At 54.0% G+C, this 19579-nt stretch overlaps 1 protein-coding gene across 2 annotated transcripts in view; it reads right to left on the reverse strand.

The window, feature by feature from the left end:
* NSMF (NMDA receptor synaptonuclear signaling and neuronal migration factor) overlaps nucleotides 1-19579 on the reverse strand; it is a 35363-nt gene that overhangs the window by 5062 nt on the left and 10722 nt on the right. The window contains exons 4-15 of one of the 2 annotated variants that reach the window (XM_038767907.1): nucleotides 17326-17404; nucleotides 15471-15476; nucleotides 13834-13902; nucleotides 11978-12030; nucleotides 10632-10721; nucleotides 9086-9210; nucleotides 6853-6936; nucleotides 5472-5505; nucleotides 3780-3850; nucleotides 1443-1522; nucleotides 979-1081; nucleotides 705-780 (exon numbers count right to left, since the gene is read on the reverse strand). In XM_038767907.1, coding sequence (XP_038623835.1) covers nucleotides 705-780; nucleotides 979-1081; nucleotides 1443-1522; nucleotides 3780-3850; nucleotides 5472-5505; nucleotides 6853-6936; nucleotides 9086-9210; nucleotides 10632-10721; nucleotides 11978-12030; nucleotides 13834-13902; nucleotides 15471-15476; nucleotides 17326-17404 — 870 coding nt within the window. The remainder of the gene's footprint in view (nucleotides 1-704; nucleotides 781-978; nucleotides 1082-1442; nucleotides 1523-3779; nucleotides 3851-5471; nucleotides 5506-6852; nucleotides 6937-9085; nucleotides 9211-10631; nucleotides 10722-11977; nucleotides 12031-13833; nucleotides 13903-15470; nucleotides 15477-17325; nucleotides 17405-19579) is intronic. The other variant, XM_038767909.1, reaches the window with a different exon arrangement.

Genomic DNA, 19579 nt, shown 5'->3' on the forward strand with positions numbered 1-19579 from the left:
CAGGGGAGGAGACCCCGACTCTGACCTTCAACTGGACACCACCTGGGGCCCGGCAGCTCTGAGGGAGATCTGTCTGGGAGAGTCTCCCTCGCCCAAAGAGAGGGTGGGACTCCCCCCTGGCCCGGCCCCCCAGGAGCGTTGGAGGAGTGAAGCGGGAGAGGGGACAGGGTGGTCTGTCCTGAGGGCACCTCAAGGATCCCTTTCTGTGCAGCACCCAGAAGCCTAAGGGGTTGTAATGACAATAACTGTGGCACGTTAAGCGCTTACTATGTGCCAGGCACTGTACTAAGCGCTGGAGTAGATGGAAGGTAATTACTTGTCCCAGTTCCACAACGGGTTCATAATCTTAACCCCCATTTTCTAGGTAAGGGAACTGAGGCAGAGAGAAGCCAAGTGACTTGCCCAAGGTCACACAGCAGACAAGTGGCTGAGCTGGGATTAGAACCCGGGTCCTTCTGAATCCCAGGCCCGGGGAGTCACACTAAGCCACAAAGCCAGCGTGTTATCTATAAAGGGGGGTGGATTTGGACTACTAGATTTTAAACCTATGAGGACTGTAAACTCCTGGGGGTAGGCATCATGTCTACCCACTCTGCTGTCACGTAATCTCCCAGGCCCTTCTTTGTCAGTAAGCGCTCAGTAAAACTATTGATCTATTGATTGATTGATTGTTGGGCTAATCGATGGCACCCCGTCGACCTCACCTTGAGCTGACAGCTCCAGAGGAGACTCAAAGGCCACCTTGTTAGGGTTCATGAGGGTCTTCAGGTTCTCAAATAGCTGAAAGGGAAAAGGTGGTTTGGACCCCAGACTGTCCCCCCATCGTCCGCTCCCTCGTCGGGGGGAGCAGACTGGGGTCCCCCGAAATCCGTGGGGGGTGGGAGGGAGAGTGGCCCTGTGCTCGGAGGCCCAGGTTCAGTCCCGCCAGGGCCGGGGAGAGGGAAGAGGGGGTGCTCTTCGTTGGGGGGGGAGTCTTGCCTTTTCTCCATTGGGGTTCCCCAGGATGTAGCAGCCCATGATGTGAATGACGTTTGGTTCAGGGTTGATTTTGCTCATTAGGCGACTCAGCCGCTTCCAAAAGCTGCAAGGAAAAGGGGAAAGGAGGTCGGCTTTCAGACCTCCATGCCCACGCCCAATCTGGTCTCCTCCCCTACCTCGTCTTCATCCTCCCGCATATCCTCCCCCTCCTCCATCTTCCCCCGGCAAAGTTTCAGCAGAGGGAACGAGGCCCAGGGAGGCCCAGGTCTGGGGTCTGCAGCCAAACCAGTGTCCGAGTGAAGGACAGGACCCTTAGAGTTCCTCCCCTAGAAAAATTGCTCAGGGAGCACCGGGGGGCAGGGCTTGGGCTGGGGGATCCCAGGAAGGGCGAGGGGTGGTGGGCCCGGGCCGGGGGGAGGTGATGCCCGCAGCGTGGATGAGGTTGGGACCCAATCCCCACTCACTGGATCATGTCCTCCTCCTTCTCCACTTTGGCAAAAGTGGCCACCTTGTTCTTCAGCAGATATAAGTGGCCGGGGCCCCCCTGAGAGAGAAAGATGCTGGAGCGGGAAGCGAGGGGGACCCCCCCCACCCCGCCCAGCGGGACCCAAGTTGGCCACCAGGATGGGTGGTCAGTACAGTGCACTGCACACAGTTAGTGCTCAATAAATACTATTGAGGGAATGAATGAGGAGGTCCCAGCTCAGATGCTCTTGGGGGCAAGCCAGTTTTGAATTTCCAGTGGGAGATCCCTGGCTCCCTTCTCCATCCCTGGGGTGAAGGTTTGCCCCACCAGCCCACCGAATTGGGGTCTCTGGAGCAGCGGGGTAGGGAGGGAGGGTGAGGGTCCCCATCTTCGGAGGAAGCTGTCGGCTGCCAGGACATACGAGCTCCTTGTGGGCAGGAAAGGTGTCTGTTTATTATTAATAATAATAATAATAATAATTATGGTGTTTGTTAAGCACTTACTCTGTGCCAGGTTCCGTACTAAGTGCTGGGGTGGAGACAAGTAAATTGGGTTGGACCCAGTCCCTGTCCCATGTGGGGCTCAGTCTTAATCCCCATTTTACGGATGAGGTAACTGAGGCACAGAGAAGCCAAGTGACTTGCCCAAGGTCACACTGCAGACAAGTGGCAGAGCCGGGATTAGACCCCACGACCTTCAGCTTCCCAGGACCTTAAAATAGCCACTACGCCATGCTGTTTATTGTCACATCGTCTTCTCCCAAGCGCTTAGCACAGTCCTCTGCAAACAGTAAGCGCTCAATAAATACAATTGATTGATTGATTGATTGACAGCTTCTTGAGGGCAGAGATCATGCCTAATAGCTCTATTGGACTCTCCGAAGCATTTAGTCCAGTGCTTTGCACACAGTAATCTGTAATCTCCTTGAGGGCAGGGATGACTTCTTCTAAGTCATTCATTCATTCAATCAATCATTCAATCGTATTTATTGAGTGCTTACTGTGTGCGCTGAGTCCACTGTACTCTCCCAAGAACAGTGCCCTTCATATGAGAGATGTTCAATAAATACGATCAATGGACTCAATCAATCCATCGTCATCACAGAGCACTTACTCTGATGGATTGATTAATTGGTGGGGAAGAGACAGCGCTGGGGAGAATGATCACCTATCGGATTATGAACATGATTGAATATGATAGAGAAGCAGCCTGTCGTAGTGAATATAACCCGGGCCTGGGAGTCGGAAGGTCATGGGTTCTAATCCCGACTCCGCCACTTTACTGTGTGACCTTGGGCAAGTCACTTCACTTCTCTGGGCCTCAGTTACCTCACCTGTAAAATGGGGATTGAGACCGTGAGCCCCGCGTGGGACAGGGACTGTGTCCAACCCGATCTGCTTGGATCCATCCCAGCGTTTAGTACAGTACCCGGACTGAGCGCCCCCATTCCTCTCCCCCTCCCCCTCCCCCCCGCCCTACATCCTTCCCCTCCCCACAGCACCTGTAGATATGTTTGTACAGCCCTTCCCTCCCACTTCTAGAAGCAGCGTGGCTCAGTGGAAAGAGCCCGGGCTTTGGAGTCAGAGGTCATGGGTTCAAATCCCAGCTCCACCAACTGTCATCTGTGTGATTTGGGGCAAGTCATTTCACTTCTCTGTGCCTCAGTTACCTCATCTGTAAAATGGGGATTAAAATTGTCCCCCTCGTGGGACGACCTGATCACCCTGTAACCTCCCCAGCGCTTAGAACAGTGCTTTGCACATAGTAAGCGCTTAACAGATACCAACATTATTATTATTATTACAGATTTATTACTCTTACTTGTACATATTTACTATTCTATTTATTTGATTTTGTTAATTTGTTTTGTGGTCTGTCTCCCCCTTCTAGACCGTGAGCCCGCTGTTGGGTAGGGACCGTCTCTCTATGTTGCCAACTTGTCCTTCCCAAGCGGTTAGTACAGTGCTCTGCCCACAGTAAGCGCTCAATAAATACGACTGACTGAATGATTACCTAGCACGAGTTAAGCGCTTAACAACTACCATAATTATTATTACTATGGATTGATTGATCGATTGACTGAGTGACTTATCGGTGAGGAGGGAGCGGGGATGTGGAGAGTAGCTGAATGAATGAATACCTGGCAGGAGTTAAGCGCTTAACTACCATAATTATTATTACTACTGATTGATTGATTGACTGTTGCCAATTTGTACTTCCCAAGCGCTTAGTACAGTGCTCTGCACATAGTAAGCGCTCAATAAATACGATTGATGATGATGATGACTGAGTGACTTATCGGTGAGGAGGAAGCGGGGATGTGGAGAGTAGCTACCTGACAGAATATAAGCATCTTCCAGATCCTGGCGCCTTTGTGATATATGGCCAGCTTCTTCTCAATCTCCTCTGAAGCAGTGGGATGACATTAGAGGTCGGGAAGAGAGGGAAAACAGGCCTTTTCCCAGTTGGATCCCATCCCACCTCAACCTCTCCCCCCCGGGGCCCGACCCCGGCCACCCGTGACCGACTCCAGGTCCATTAGGGTCCCCCCGTGCCCCCTCCTCCCCAACATCCCATTCTGACTCCATTTGAGCGGGAACTCCTGGAACCCAGGACCCCCGGGTGCTCAGTTCAGAGCCCAGCGCCCAGTAGGCGCCAATCAACTAATAAACTGATGATGGCTCCTCCTCTCCTCACTGCCCCTCCACAAGCTCTTCGTACAGTACGCTGCTTAGAGAAGCAGCGTGGCTCAGTGGAAGTAGCCCGGGCTTTGGAGTCAGAGGTCAGGGGTTCAAATCCCGGCTCCGCCAACTGTCAGCTGTGTGACTTTGGGCAAGTCACTTCACTTCTCTGGGCCTCAGTTCCCTCATCTGGAAAATGGAGATTAAAACTGCGAGCCCCCCGTGGGACAACCTGATCACCTTGGAACCTCCCCAGCGCTTAGAACAGTGCTTTGCACATAGTAAGCGCTTAATAAATGCCATTATTATTATTATTATTATTATTATTATTATTATTATTATTACAGTGCTCTGCACACAGTAAGTGCTCAATAAATACGACTGAATCGGCCCCCATACTATTGACCCACCCTCAGGACTCTGAGGCTCAAAAGAGGGCTCGGGAAGCCGCCCTAACGCTGATGGAAAGAGGACAAGAGTCAATCTCATTAAATCGAAAGCTCCTTAAGGGCAGGGACAACAGCACAGGATTGAGAGTCGGGAGAGCTGGGTTCTAATCCTGTCTCAGCCACTCTTCTGCCTTGTGACCTTGGGTGAGTCACTTAACTTCTCTGAACCTCCATTTTCTTATCTGTTAAATCGGAGGTTCAATACCTGTTCTTCCTCCCCGTAGGACTGCAAACCTCATACGGGAAAGAGACAGCATCTAATCTGATTCCCCGGGATCCAGCCCAGCTCTTAGCAGAGTACTTGGCATCGTCGTTGCGGAATTTGGTGAGCGCTTACCACGTGCCAAGCACTGTAGTAAGCTCTGGGGAAGATACGTGACCATCAGGTCGGACACAGTCCCTGTTCCGCATGGGGCTCACAGTCTAAGGGGAAGGGAGAATGGGTACTGAATCGTCGTTGTATAGATGAGGAAACTGAGGCCCAGAGAAATTAAGTGCAGAGTTCCCCAGCAGGCAAGCGGTGGAGCCGGGATTTGAACCCAGTTCCTCTACAAGGCCCCGGACTCTATCCAGTAGGCCCTTAATCACGGAAGGCCTCTTGGCACCAACGAAGGCTTAACGAAGGTCACAATTATGATTTCTCTGATTAAGAACTGTATTTTCGGCCTCTGTTTTCCCCCAGTCGCTGAGTGTAGCAATAAATACGATTGACTGACTGTTCAATCCTGGAGAATCCCCCCTCCAACACCCTCATCATCCTCTGTCTGAGATTCAGAGCCCAAGTTTTCCCTCCTCCGGCTCCCCAGAGCTGTAGCAGAGGGGGTGAGGCGGGTTTAGCCCGGTGACCTATTCTCTGGGTAAACTGAGGCTGCAGGAGTGAGGTCTCAGCGGCCTTACCTAGGATGTCTTCGAAGGTGGCGTGTTCGTGATCCTGGAGCAAAACAGAGGGGGGAGGCCTCGGATCGCAAGATCCCCGCAACCGGCCACCAGCCCATTTTCTCATTATTCATTTATTATTATTTTTATGGTACTTGCTTGCTTATAATGTGCTAAGCACTGGGATCGATTCAAGTTAATCAGGTTGGACAAAGTCCATGTCCCGCATGGGGCTCACAGTCCAACTAGGAGGGAGTAGGGTTTAATCCTCATTTTATAGAGGAGGAAAGTGAGGCACAGAGAAGTTAAATAGCTTGCCCAAGATCATCCAGCAGACAAGGGATTAGAACCCCGAGTCAGGATTCGAACTCGGGTCATCTGGATTCCAGGCCTGTGCTCTTTCCACTAGGCCAAGCTGCTTATTCGGCGCAGAGCACTGTATTAAGCTTTTGGAAGAGGACAATAGAATCAAACTCTATATTTACGGTATTTGTTAAGCGTTTACTCTGCAGCGCTGTTCTAAGCGCTGGGGTGGGTACCTTAATAAGGTGGGACACGGTCTTTGACGTACCGTGAGCCCCACGCGGGGCACGGACTGCATTCAACCTGGTTAGCTTGTATCTACCCCAGCGCTCAGTACAGTGCCTGGCATATAGTAAGCGCTTAACAAGTACCATTAAAAAAAAAAAAGGTAGGAAAGCCACCTGAAGGGGCTAGGTGACGTCCCAGTGGGTGCCGAACTTTTGGTCAATCCGGCCGGGGGCAGCGTGGCTCAGTGGAAAGAGCCCGGGCTTTGGAGTCAGAGGTCATGGGTTCAAATCCCGGCTCCACCAATTGTCAGCTGTGTGACTTTGGGCAAGTCACTTAACTTCTCTTTTAGACTGTGAGCCCACTGTTGGGTAGGGACTGTCTCTATATGTTGCCAACTTGTACTTCCCAAGCGCTTAGTACAGTGCTGTGCACACAGTAAGCACTCAATAAATACGATTGATTGATTGATTCTCTGGGCCTTAGTTCCCTCATCTGTAAAATGGGGATTAAGACTGTGAGCCCCATGTGGGGCAACCTGATCACCTTGTATCCCCCCTGCGCTTGGAACAGTGCTTTTCCCCCTTCTAGACTGTGAGCCCACTGTTGGGTAGGGACTGTCTCTTTATGTTGCCAACTTGTACTTCCCAAGCGCTTAGTACAGTGCTCTGCACACAATAAATACAACTGAATGAATGAATGGACAGGTGTCAGTGGTGCCCACGGGAAAGGGGCACAGGGCGGCAATTCTCCCCCTGGGCCACACCTCCCCTAGGACCCCTGTCCCCCTGCCCCTCGAGCTGGGCCGAGCCCCTTTTTCCCGGATGAATCCTTCCCTGGTCCCCCCGACAAACGCTCTCTGCGGGACACTCACGTAGAGGATGGGAATGATGGACGAGTCATCCTGGCGGATGATGGTCGGGATGTACTCCGCTTTGGGGACTTTGGAGGAGATGAGCTGGCGAGGAGACAGAGGGGAGAACCTGCTAAGAAGGAGCCCCCAATTTACCCCGGGGGGCTTTCCCCAGTGCTTCATACAGTGCTCTGCAAACAGTAAGCGCTCAATAAATACTACCGAATGAATTTCACGCCGCAGCGCACGACTCTTTCGCCCCCGATCCCCGCTGCGGCCCTCGCCCCTCTCCCCTCATCAACCCCAGGTCCTGGATCCGACCCGGAGAAAATGCCACTGAATCAGTAAATCAAGGGTAATTGACCAGAAATTCATATGGGCAGGGAACGTGTCCGCTAATTCTGTTGCACCTTACTCTCCCAAGCGCTTAGTTCAGTGCTCTGCATGTAGTAAGTACCACTCATCGAATGGCAGATGGATGAACTTGGCTGTGTCTTCCTTTAAGCATTTTTTAAACTCACCCCAGTCCCACAGCACTTATGCCCACATCTTTATGTTAGAGAAGCAGCGTGGCTCAGTGGAAAGAGCCCGGGCTTTGGAGGCAGAGGTCATGGGTTCAAATCCCGGCTCCGCCAATTGTCAGCTGTGTGACTTTGGGCAAGTCACTTCATTTCTCTGGGCCTCAGTTCCCTCATCTGTAAAATGGGGATTAAGACTGCGAGCCCCACGTGGGACAACCTGATCACCTTGTATCCCCCCAGGGCTTAGAACAGTGCTTTGCACATAGTAGGTGCTTAACAAATACCATCATTATTATTACTATCCCCCCTATTTGTAATGGATTTTTACGTCTGTCTCTCCCCGTAGACTGAAAGCTCCTTGTGTAAGCTCCCAGCGCGTAGTACACTGCCCGGCACTTACTTGGATCTTTCCCCTTTAAGAACTCGATATTCACCTTACCCTCAGTTTCCCAGCACTTCCGTCCATCTCCCTAATTTATTTTAACGCCTCCCTCTTCATCTAAACCCTAATCTCCTTGCGGACAAGGATCACGTCTATCCTCTCCCAAAGGGTAAGAATAATGCTCTGCTCCCAGCAAGCGCTCAATAAATACCACTGATGGATTTATTGAGAGAAGCAGTGTGACCTACTGGAAAAAGCCTGGGCCTGGGAGTTGGAGGACATGCGTTCTAATCACGGCTCTCCTATTTACCTGCTGTGTGACCTTGGACAAGTCACTTCATGTCTCTGGGCCTTAATTCCCTCCTCTGCAAAATGGGGATTCAATACCTGTCTTCCCTTCTACTTAGACTGCGAGCCCCATGGGGTGGTTTGATTACCTTGTATCTGTCCCTGCGATTAGTACAGTACTTGGCATAGAGTACGTGATGATAATAATAATAATGCTGTTTAAAGCGCTCACTATGTGCCAAGCCCGGCTCTACGTGCTTCACAAATAGCACTTACTTTGCGCAGAGCGTTTTACCTCTACTTTGGGTTCCGCCTCGGGGTCCTAGTGTCCTCTCCCAAGCCCTCAGCACAGTGTCTTACACATATTCTACTGAGAGCTCACCTCCTCCAGGAGGCCTTCCCAGACCGAGCCCCTTCCCTCCTCTCCCCCTCGTCCCCCTCTCCACCCCCCCATCTTACCTCCTTCTCTTCCCCACAGCACCTGTATATATGTATATATGTTTGTACATATTTATTACTCTATTTATTTATTTATTTTACTTGTACATATCTATTCTATTTATTTTATTTTGTTAGTATGTTTGGTTTTGTTCTCTGTCTCCCCCTTTTTAGACTGTGAGCCCACTGTTGGGCAGGGACTGTCTCTATATGTTGCCAATTTGTACTTCCCAAGCGCTTAGTACAGTGCTCTGCACACAGTAAGCGCTCAATAAATACGATTGATGATGATGATGATGATGATAGTAAGCGCTCAGTCAGTGGCACTGATGGATGGATTGTTCTCAGCCTCCACTGCCGCCTCGGGCCTTCAGAAGAGCCACCTGGGGATTTGGCCGGACCCTGTCCCCACCTCCTACTCCCCCCACCATCCCCAGTGCTTAGAACAGTGCTTTGCACATAGTAAGCGCTTAACAAATACCATCATCATTATTATTATTATTATCCCCCGCAACACTCGCCGGAGGCCGAGGGGTTGGGGTGGGGAGGTCCGAGGGTGAGAGGTGGTTCGCAGAGGGAAGTGAGGGAGGCCGGGCCCAGCGGAAACCCCGAGGCCGCCGCTTACCATGATCTTGGGTGGGACGAAGTCGTCGGAGTCACAAGCCGCGGCCTCCAGCTCCTTCTCCGCCTCCCAGTGCAGGTCTTCAAAGTCCTCGTCCAGGTCATTGCAGGAGTTCTGGAGATCGTGGCCTGGGCCAGGGGGAGGGCACGCGGGTCACCAAGGCGACCCAGTCCCCCCAGTCACCGCCGACGATCTTGGGTGGGGGGGACGAAGGCGGAGGCCGGAGATGGGGGACGGTGGCCAACGGCGGCTCGGCTCCCTCCACGAAGTGCCTCTCCTTCCCCCATCTCCCTCATTCGACACCTTTACCGCAACGTCCCTCAGACGCACGTGTCTGCCTATTGTTGTCTTGTCCTCTGCCAGGAGCTTAGTCCAGTGCTCGGCACACAGTAAGCGCTCAATAAATACGATCGACTGACCCTCCACCCCGGGGGTTGGCTTGGCGGTCGTGCCCGGGGCGGAGAGGAGGCAGGGCCGGACGTGCGTGGGGATGCGGGTGGGTGCGGGTGCCCGGAGAAGGGCGAGAACGTCCGTCAGCCTGGGAGGGGGCAAGCGCCCATGGCAGTGGGATGGTGGTTCTGCGGCCCGGCCCCTCTCGCCACCCCGGCCCCAGAAAGCAGCAGCCTCCGCTCTCCTGAAGCCAGCGACTCAACCTCCCCATGCCACCAGCCCGCGCCCGCCTCCTGGCCGAGATTGACCCCCTCCCCACTGCTTCCCAGGCTCCCCGTGGGTGGCACAGTCCTGGGGGACTCCAGAGGGTGGGTGGGGGCAAGCGGGGTGCACGTGGGGAATCCTCAGGCTTCTGCCTCGGCCTTGGTAGCGCCTTTACTCTGTGTCGAGTGCTATTAGAAGCGCCGGGGTAGATACAGGAGGATCGGGTCAGACGCAGGCCCTGTCCCCCGGGGGCTCCCGGTCTAAGCAGGAGGGAGAACAGGGATTGAATCCCTACGTTAGAGATGAGGAAACTGAGGCCCAGGGAAGTGTAATGACTTGTCCAAGGTCACACACCAGGCGAGGGGCAGGGCGGGGATTAGAACCCAGGTCACTTGACTCTAAGGTCCAGGCTCTTTCCCCTCGGCCGCACTGCTTCTTTGTGGAGCCCGATGGGAAGGGGGTGCTCTCCGGTTGGCAAATTTGGGGGTACGTCTGTTTCCCTGGAGACTTTGGGCCCCAGGATGGGTCATAGAAGGCCAGAAGGGGCTCTCCTAGGGGAAACTGGGTTCTTGCTCCGGGGGGCTCTCAAGGAAGGCCCGGGGGCCTCACTCAACCTCAGGCAAGCAGAGAAGCTGGCACCTGCCTCTGGCCTTCATCTTTCCAGGCAGGGGGGCAGCAGGCCAAACAGGCTGACGGTAAGGGGGTCTCCCTTCTCCCCTTCACTGGCCTGATCCTGGTCAAGGAGAAGGGCAGGGGTCCTCTCAAGGCTCGGGGGCTCACAGCCCCTGTATGTTGGGGCCCAGAGGTGCCGGGGGGAGTCAGTGATCCGGAGAATGGTGGAGGGAGGGTCCCCACGCCCACGGTGCCCAGACTCTCGGGGTGGCCGAGGACCTACTGTCTCGCGAGTCGTGGAGAGAGTCGGCCGTGACAGGGGTGGGGTCGCTCCAGGATCGGCTGAAGCTCCTCTCGCGGCGCTCGGCAAACGCTGAGGCGGAAGCAAGGGCGGGCGTTAGCGGGCACAGAGGCCCGGGGGTCGCCCACCTGCTCGCCCTGCCTCTGCTCGGGCCTGGCTCCATCCGGTGGGGGTGGCGGGGGCACAGAGAACCAGGCTGACATCGGTGCCTTGGGCAGAGTGCTCTCTCTCTGACTCCGGGGCCCAGCCCGCAGGGAGAAGCAGGATTCCAGGACTTCCGGAGCCTAGGCCGGGCCCCGGGTTCTGAATCTCACAGGAGTGGGTGGCTTCTGGAGGGCAGGGATCGTGACAACCAACTCCAGGGCTTTGTTCTCTCCCAAGCACTTAGTACAGTGCTCTGCACCCAGTAAACTGTCAGCTCCTTGTGGGCAGGGATCGCGTCTACCAACTCTAGTACACTGTCCTCTCCTGAGCTCTCAGTCCAGGGTTATGCACAAGGTGAGTGCTCAGTGAACACTACTGATTAATTGGTTTATTGATCGGAGGTGGGGAAGACAGTAGATTGAAGGAAATGGGTCCTTTCCTCTATATTCATTCATGGGGTCTCTCTCTCTCTCTGTGTCTCTGACTCTCTCTCCCTCAGGGGTGCTGGTCCCCTGGGCCCGTAGCTACAGACCAAGGCCTGGGCCTGTGCCGATGGGCTTCCGATAGCCATGGGGAATCTCAGGTGGTTTGACCCGCCTAGCTTCCCTGCCCATCCCTGGGCTTGGTCTGTGGTTGGCATGGCGGGGGTCCAATGCCCATGCTCCTGGGGCGAGCGACGGGCCTGTTTCTGGCTCGGGCTAGCACGCCGGCCCCGTCGGGGGCCCCGGCAGTGGGGAGACGAGGTCGCCAAGCGACATGCAAAGCGCTGGAGCCCGGACAAGCGTGACAGCGCCAGGGCCTCCCGCTGACCGGAGGGAGGACCTTCCAAGCCAGAGTCCCCCAAAGGCCGTGGCACCCGGAGGGAGGAAGTGGGCAAAGGTCTTGGGAGAGGGAGGCCCTGGATGACGAGGGAAGGCTCGTCGGCTCCGACTCAAAGCCCCTCCGCCCCTCGGAGTCTCCGGCTCTTGGGCCACAAGAGCGCTCTCCCGGGCCTCGGACTGTTGAGGGGTCTGAGGATGCCCTGGAGCTAAGCCCCCGCCCCTCAAGGGTAGTTACAAGCCAGGATGACCGACCTCTTTTACCTCCTGAGAGAGGGCCCCCACCGCCACCACCCCCAGCCCTGCCGGAGCCCCAACATCCCCCGACAACCCTCCGCAACTTCCTGGCCCCCGAGCCCCTCTTACTCTGGGCTTTCACTCTCCGGCTTCCAACCATCCTTAGGTGCTTCCGGAAATTCCTGGAGGGGGGAAAGCAGAGATGGCCGAGCCTTGAGGCCGGAGAGGCAGCAGGGAGGTTGAGGTGGGGCTGGCAGGGCGCTGCCGGGTTCGGGGATGGGAAGGAGGGTCAGCAGAATGAGGTTTGGACAACTCCCGGGGCCTGGACTCAGACCACGTCCAGCCGAGGCTCTGTTGGAGCTGGGGGGCGGTGGGCGGCCAACGGGGGGAGAGCCTCGGCTCCAGAATATTCTCTGCCCCCGAGACCCCAAGAATTGGGGAGAGAAGCTTCCAACAACCCACAGGAAGTGGAACTGACATCACCACAGAAAAGACAGCTGGGGATGCCACTTGTATACACAGAATCACACCACACATACAAACAACACGCGCGCGCACAAACACACAGGCTCCCAAGACTAAATCCGCCCTTTCCCCAAACTGCTACTGTGTTAATCCGGTCCCTCATCCTATCCCGCCTTGATTACCACATCCTCCTCCTTGCAGACCTCCCTGCCTCCTGTCTCTCCACTGTCCACGCATCACTCTGCTGCCTGGATCGTTTGTCTATAAAAACGTTCAGCCCATCTTTCTTCACCCCTCAAGAACCTCTAGTGGTTGCCCATCCACCTCCGCATCAAATAAAACCTCTTCACTATTGGCTTTTAGAGCAGTCCGTCACCTCTCTCCCTCCTACCTCGCTGTTTTCTTACTCCAATCCAGCCGGCACACTTTGCTCCCCTACTGCCAACCTTCTCACGGTACCTCGATCTCAGCTATCTCGCCGCCGACCTCTCGCCCACATCCTGCCTCCGACCTGGAACATCCTCCCTCCTCGTCTCTGACAGACAGTAACTCTCCCTCTCGCCTCAAAGCCTTATTGAAGTGGCCACAGTGGTCCAGGAAAGGCCACGTGATTCTCCCAGCCGCCCCGGGGCCGGAGGCCTGGGAACACCAGGAAGGCTCCCAGGGTGATTCTTCTCGGGAAGGAGAAGGGAGGGAACCCTGAAGACCCCGCTTTGCCTATAGAGAGGCGAAGCCAGAGTCCATCTCTGGCTCCTCGCTCCACTCTTGGGACACAGGGTCCTGGATTCAGGAGGGCGAGACCCCAACGGCACTGCCCTGTCCGTCCCAGGAGCCTGGCAGAAGACCCTCTCGACTGACCGGCCTTGGCCCCCCCCATCCCATTCTCCTTCTCTCCTTGGCAGTTGGAGCCGTGTTTCTTCGCCTGAGAGGCCGGCTCACAGCGAGGCAACAGGCCGATGGCTCACGTAGACCTGCTGTTTGTACTTCCCAAGCGCTTAGTACAGTGCTCTGCACACAGTAAGGGCTCAATAAATACGATTGATTGATTGATTGATTGTTTGGGGACCGACATGGTGCCCCGGGGGGCTCTGGGGACACGGGGTGGGCCCTGAGCCCAGCCCGAGAGGCCCAGAGGAAGCTTCTTCCCCCGTCTCTGCCCTGGACAGGAAGGGGCACAGGCCTTTCCCATCATCTTTCTGAGCCCCGGGGGTGGCAGGGGACCACCCACTCTGCCACTGTGTCTCAGGTCAAGGCCTAGAAATCTGCCTCAGTCGCCCCAGGCTGGCAAAGCAGCCCCGGGAAGCAGGGCAGACGACGGGACCCTCCCTTCCCCTCGCTCGGGGCCGGCGGGGGTCCCGACTCTACCCCTCCGGGAGGCGGGGACGGGGCGGCCGGGAGACATCACAGACAGGGGACGGCACAGACACTAGCCGGCGGGCGACACTGAAGATGGGGCGGCGGTGGCCCGGGCAGGGCCCATGCAACATCGGGCAGAGGTGGGCGGCGGCGGGCGGCCCTACCTCTGGATAACTGCCGCCGAATCGCTCTCCCGTTTCCGGCGCTTCCTCTCCGCGTAGCCCCTGAAAGCCCTGGGAAACCACGGCAAAGCCATTAACCGACTCCACGGCCGGGCTTGGGCAGAGATGGCGGCGGCCGCAGAAAGAGGTGCCCACGGGGGCAGGGGGGGGGGGAGAGGAGAGATCGGGGAGATCGGCCACTGGGGCTTCAAGAGGAGGCCGCTCCCTCTGCCCTTCTTCCTCTGGCCTGTAAGCTCCTCGTGGGCAGGGACTGTGTCTGTTTACTGTTCGATTGTCCTCTCCCAAGCGCTTAGTACAGTGCTCTGCACACAGTAAGCGTTCAAAAAATACGGTTGAACGAATGAATAATTGCGGTATTGAAGCGCTTACTACGGGCCAGGCTCTGTACTAAGCATTGGGGTAGATACAAGATAGTCAGGCCCCTCGTGAGGCTCACAAAGTAGGAAGGAGTACAAGGACTGAATCCCCATTTTGCAGAGGAGGGAATCAGCTTGCCCAAGGTAACACAGCAGTGACGTGGCGGAGCCGGGATTAGAACCCAGCTCTTCCCACTAGGGCATACAGCTTCCCTTGGGGATGACTTATCCCAGCAACTCCTGCTCCTACAGACAATACACACACTTATTAAGGGAAGCAGTGTGGCTAAGCGGATAGAGCCCGGGCTTTGGAATCAGAGGTCATGGGTTCAAATCCCAGCTCTGCCAAATGTCAGCTGGGTGACTTTGGGCAAGTCACTTTACTTCTCTAGGCCTCAGTTCCCTCATCTGTAAAATGGGGATGAAGACTGTGAGCCCCACGTGGGACAACCTCATCACCTTGTATCCTCCCAGTGCTTAGAACGGTGCTTTGCACATAGTAAGCGCTTAATAAATGCCATCATTAAGGACCTGGGTTCTAATCCTGACTATGCCGCTCGTCTGCTGTGTGTGACCTCGGGCAAGTCACTTCACTTCTCTGGGCCTCAGTGACCTCATCTGTAAAATGGGGATTAAAACCGTGAGCTCCACGTGGGACACGGAACGCGTCCAACCCGATTAGCTTGTATTTACCCCAGAGCTTAATACACTGCCTGGCACTTGGTAAGAGCTTAACAAATACCGTAAGAAGGGCCGCGTTAGGTGGCAAGCATTGTGCTAAGTGCTGGGGTAGATACAGGATCATCAGATCGGATCTAGTCTCTGTCCCACACGGGGCTAACGGTCTAAGAGAGAGGAGAACAGGCATTTTATTCCCCATTTTTCATTCATTTAATCGTATTTATTGAGCGCTTACTGTGTGCAGAGCACTGGACTAAGCGCTTGGGGAGTACAAGTTGGCAGATGAGGGAACTGAGGCCCAGAGAGGTTAAGCGCCTGGCCCAAGATCTCAGAGCAGGCAAGTGGCAGAGGCGGCATTAGAACCCAGATCCTCCAACTCCCAGGCCCGGGCTCTTTCCACTGGGCCACTCCAAAGGGTCCTTCGTCCTTCCTGCTGCACGCTGGAGTCTCTCCCCTTCGGAGCCCAGCCGGACCCCGCACTTGGGGCCTGGGCCCCCCGATTTTGCCGCTGCCACCTCCCAGCGCCGGAGCGAGAGGATGGTGCCCACGAACAGAGAAACGAGCGAGCAACGTGGTACTTACGAGATGCTGCAGACGCCGGCGGGAGGGGAAAAGGGAGAAAGAAGAGATGGTTAATAATAATAATAATAATAATAATAATGGCATCTATTAAGCGCTATGTGCAAAGCACTGTTCTAAGCGCTGGGGAGGCTACATGTGATCAGGTTGTCCCACGGGGGGCTCACAGTCAATCCCCATTTTCCAGATGAGGTAACTGAGGCACAGAGAAGTTAATAATAATAACAATAATAATGGCATTTGTTAAGCGCTTACTATGTGAAAAGCACTGTTCTAAGCGCTGGGGAGGATACAAGGTGATCAGGTTGCCCCACGTGGGGCTCACAGTCTTCGTCCCCATTTTACAGATGAGGTAACTGAGGCTCAGAGAAGTAAAGTGACTTGCCCAAGGTCACACAGCAGACATGTGGCGGAGCCGGGATTAGAACCCCTGACCTCTGACTCCAAAGCCCGGGCTCTTTCCACTGAGTCACGCTGCTTCTTAGTGTGGTTTCTTCCACCCTTGGGGTGGGCCTAAGTTAAGTGACTTGCCCAAAGTCACACAGCTGACCATTGGTGGAGCCGGGATTTGAACCCATGACCACTGACTCCAAAGCCCGGACTCTTTCCACTGAGCCACGCTGCTTCTTAGCGTGGTTTCTTCCGCCCTTAGGGTGGGCCTCGGGATGGCTAGCGGGTCAAGACAGCAGGGGAAAGGGCTGAGTGCGAGGGCTGGGGGGCCACTGGACAAAGTGGCCCCCCAGCCCCGCTGCATGAGACATAGTAACATAATAATAATAATTGCGGTGTTTGTTAAGTGCTTACTAGGTGCCAGGCACTGTAATAATAATAATAATAATAATAATAATAATAATAATAATAATAATAGCATTTGTTAAGCGCTTACTATGTGCAAAGCACTGTTCTAAGCGCTGGGGAGAATACAAGGCGATCAGGTTGTCCCACGTGGGGCCATGTCTTACTCCCCACTTTACAGATGAGGGAACTGAGGCTCAGAGAAGTGAAGTGACTTGCCCAAAGTCACACAGCTGACGAGTGGCCGGTGCCGGGATTAGAACCCACGACCTCTGACTCCCAAGCCCGGGCTCTCTCCACTGAGCCACGCTGCTTCTCTGAGCCACGCTGCTTCTCTGTACTAAGCGCTGGGGTTAATCCAAGATCCAAGATCCTTCCTCACCCCCTCTCCATCCCCCCCACCTTACCTCCTTCCCCTCCCCACAGCACCTGTATAAATGTTTGTACATATTTATTACTCTATTTATTTTACTTGTACATATTTATTCTATTTCTTTTATTTTGTTAATATGCTCTGTTTTGTTGTCTGTCTCCCCCGTCTAGACTGTGAGCCCGCTGTTGGGTAGGGACCGTCTCTAGACGTTGCCAACTTGGACTTCCCAAGCGCTTAGTCCAGTGCTCTGCACACCATAAGCGCTCAATAAATACGATTGAATGAATGAATGAGTGAATCCAAGCAAATCGGGTTGGACACGGTCTCTGTCCCATGTGGAGCTCACAGTCTTAAACCCCATTTGACGGATGAGGTCACTGAGACACAGAGAGGAGAAGCGGCTTGCCCAAGGTCGCCCAGCAGACGGGTGGAGGAGCCGGGATTAGAACCCAGGTCCTCGGGCCCGGGGTCTCTCCGCTAGGTCAGGCTTCTGGAGATGCCACTTTCTGCCCAGGAGCTGAGCTTGTCGTGGGCTGGGACTGTATCTGTCTGTTGCTGTAGTGTACTCTCCCAATGGCTCAGTACAGTGCTTTTTGCACATAGTAAGCGCTCAATAAATACAATTGAATGAATGAGCTGCCACGCATGCCTCGATGCCCCGGACTGGTGTTACCCACAGAGGAGACTTACGCTTGCATAGTGGTCGTGGCGGTCTGAAAACTGAAAGGATTCTCCTTGGGGAACCAGGTCCGGATCGGAAGCACGTTGTCTGGAGAGACAGGGAGGGAGGTAGAATAATGATAATAAGAATAATGATAATAGTACTTGTTAAGCGCTTACTACGTGGCAAGTGCTGTTCTAACCGCTAGAGGAGAGAGAAGCTAATCAGATTGGACCCAATCCCCGTCCCACATGGGGCTCACACTCTTACTCCCCATTTTTTCCAGATGAGGTCACCGAGGCCCAGAGATGCGAAGTGACTCGCCCAAGACGGCACAGCAGACGAGTGGCGGAGCCGGGATTAGAACCCCGTCTAGACCGCAAGGCCGGTGTTAAGTTGGGACTGTCTCTATCTGGTGCCGAATCGTACTTTCCAAGCGCTTAGTACAGTGCTCTGCACACTGTAAGCGCTCAATAGATACGATTGATTGATTGGTTGTAAGCACTCAGTAAATGCGATCTCCCCCTTTTAGACTGTGAGCCCACTGTTGGGTAGGGACTGTCTCTATATGTTGCCAATTTGTACTTCCCAAGCGCTTAGTACAGTGCTCTGCACATAGTAAGCGCTCAATAAATACGATTGATGATGATGATGATGATGAATAAATGAAAGAATAAACCCAAGTCAATCAATCAATCAATCAATCGTATTTATTGAGCGCTTACTGTGTGCAGAGCACTGTACTAAGCGCTTGGGAAGTCCAAGTTGGCAACATCTAGAGACAGTCCTTACGCAACGGTGGGCTCGCAGTCTAAAAGGGGGAGACAGAGAACAAAACCAAACATACTAACAAAATAAAATAAATAGAATAGATATGTACAAGTAAAATAAATAAATAAATAGAGTAATAGAGTCCTTCTGACTCCAGGCCTGGGCTCTCTCCGTTAGCCACGCTTCTTAATCACTCCCCGTCTAGACGGCGAACCCGCCGTGGGCAGGGAATAATAAAGATGGCATTTATGAAGCGCTTACTATGTGCTGTTCTAAGCGCGGGGGAGGTTACAAGGTGATCAGATTGTCCCACGGGGGGCTCACAATCTTAATCCCCATTTTCCAGATGAGGGAACTGAGGCTCAGAGAAGTTAAGTGACTTGCCCAAAGCCACCCAGCTGACAATTGGCGGAGCCGGGATTTGAACCCATGACCTCTGCCTCCAAAGCCCGGGCTGTTTTCCACTGAGCCACGCTGCTTCTCTCAGTGGGTCTGCCGCCGTACCCTCCCCAGAGCTCAGCGCACCGTAAGCGCTCAGTAAATACGCCTGAATCGAATGGAATCCAACAGCATCCCTGGCCAATTCCCACCCAACCCATTCATTCATTCATTCAATTGTATTTATTGAGCGCTTACTGTGTGCAGAGCACTGTACTAAGCGCTTGGGAAGTACAAGTTGGCAACACGGAGAGACGGTCCCTGCCCAACAACGGGATCACAGTCTAGAAGGAGGAGACAGGCAACAAAACATGTGGACAGGTGTCAAGTCGTTAGAACAAATAGAATTAAAGTTAAATGCACATCATTAACAGAATAAATAGAATAGTAAATACGTACAAGTAAAATAAATATAAAATAGTAAATATGTACAAGTCAAATAGAGTAATAAATCTGTACAAACATAGACAAACATAGAGAAGCAGCGTGGCTCAGTGGAAAGAGCACAGGCTTTGGAGTCAGAGGTCACGGGTTCAAATCCCGGCTCCGCCACTTGTCTGCTGTGCGACTTGGGGCGAGTCACTTCACTTCTCTGGGCCTCGGTGACCTCATCTGCAAAATGGGGATGAAGACTGTGGGCCCCACGTGGGACAACCTGATCCCCTTGCAACCTCCCCAGTGCTTAGAACAGCGTGAGCCCTTCTGGACCATGAGCCCACCGTTGGGTAGGGCCCTTCTCTATATGTTGCCAACTTGGACTTCCCAAGCGCTTAGTCCAGTGCTCTGCACGTAGTAAGCGCTCAATAAATACGACTGAATGAATGAATGACTGAATAGTAAGCTCTTAATAAATGCCATTATTATTATTATTATATAGAGGTGCTGTGGGGAGGGGAAGGAGGAGAGGAAAAAGCAAGAGCCCGGGCTTGGGCGTCAGAAGGTCGTGGGGTCTAACCCCGACTCCGCCACTTCATCATCAACCGTATTTATTGAGTGCTTACTGTGTGCAGAGCACTGTACTAAGCGCTTGGGAAGTCCAAGTTGGCAACATATAGAGACAGTCCCTACCCAACA

The sequence above is a fragment of the Tachyglossus aculeatus genome, chromosome 27, assembly GCF_015852505.1.
Source record: "Tachyglossus aculeatus isolate mTacAcu1 chromosome 27, mTacAcu1.pri, whole genome shotgun sequence".
Classification (NCBI taxonomy): domain Eukaryota; kingdom Metazoa; phylum Chordata; class Mammalia; order Monotremata; family Tachyglossidae; genus Tachyglossus; species Tachyglossus aculeatus.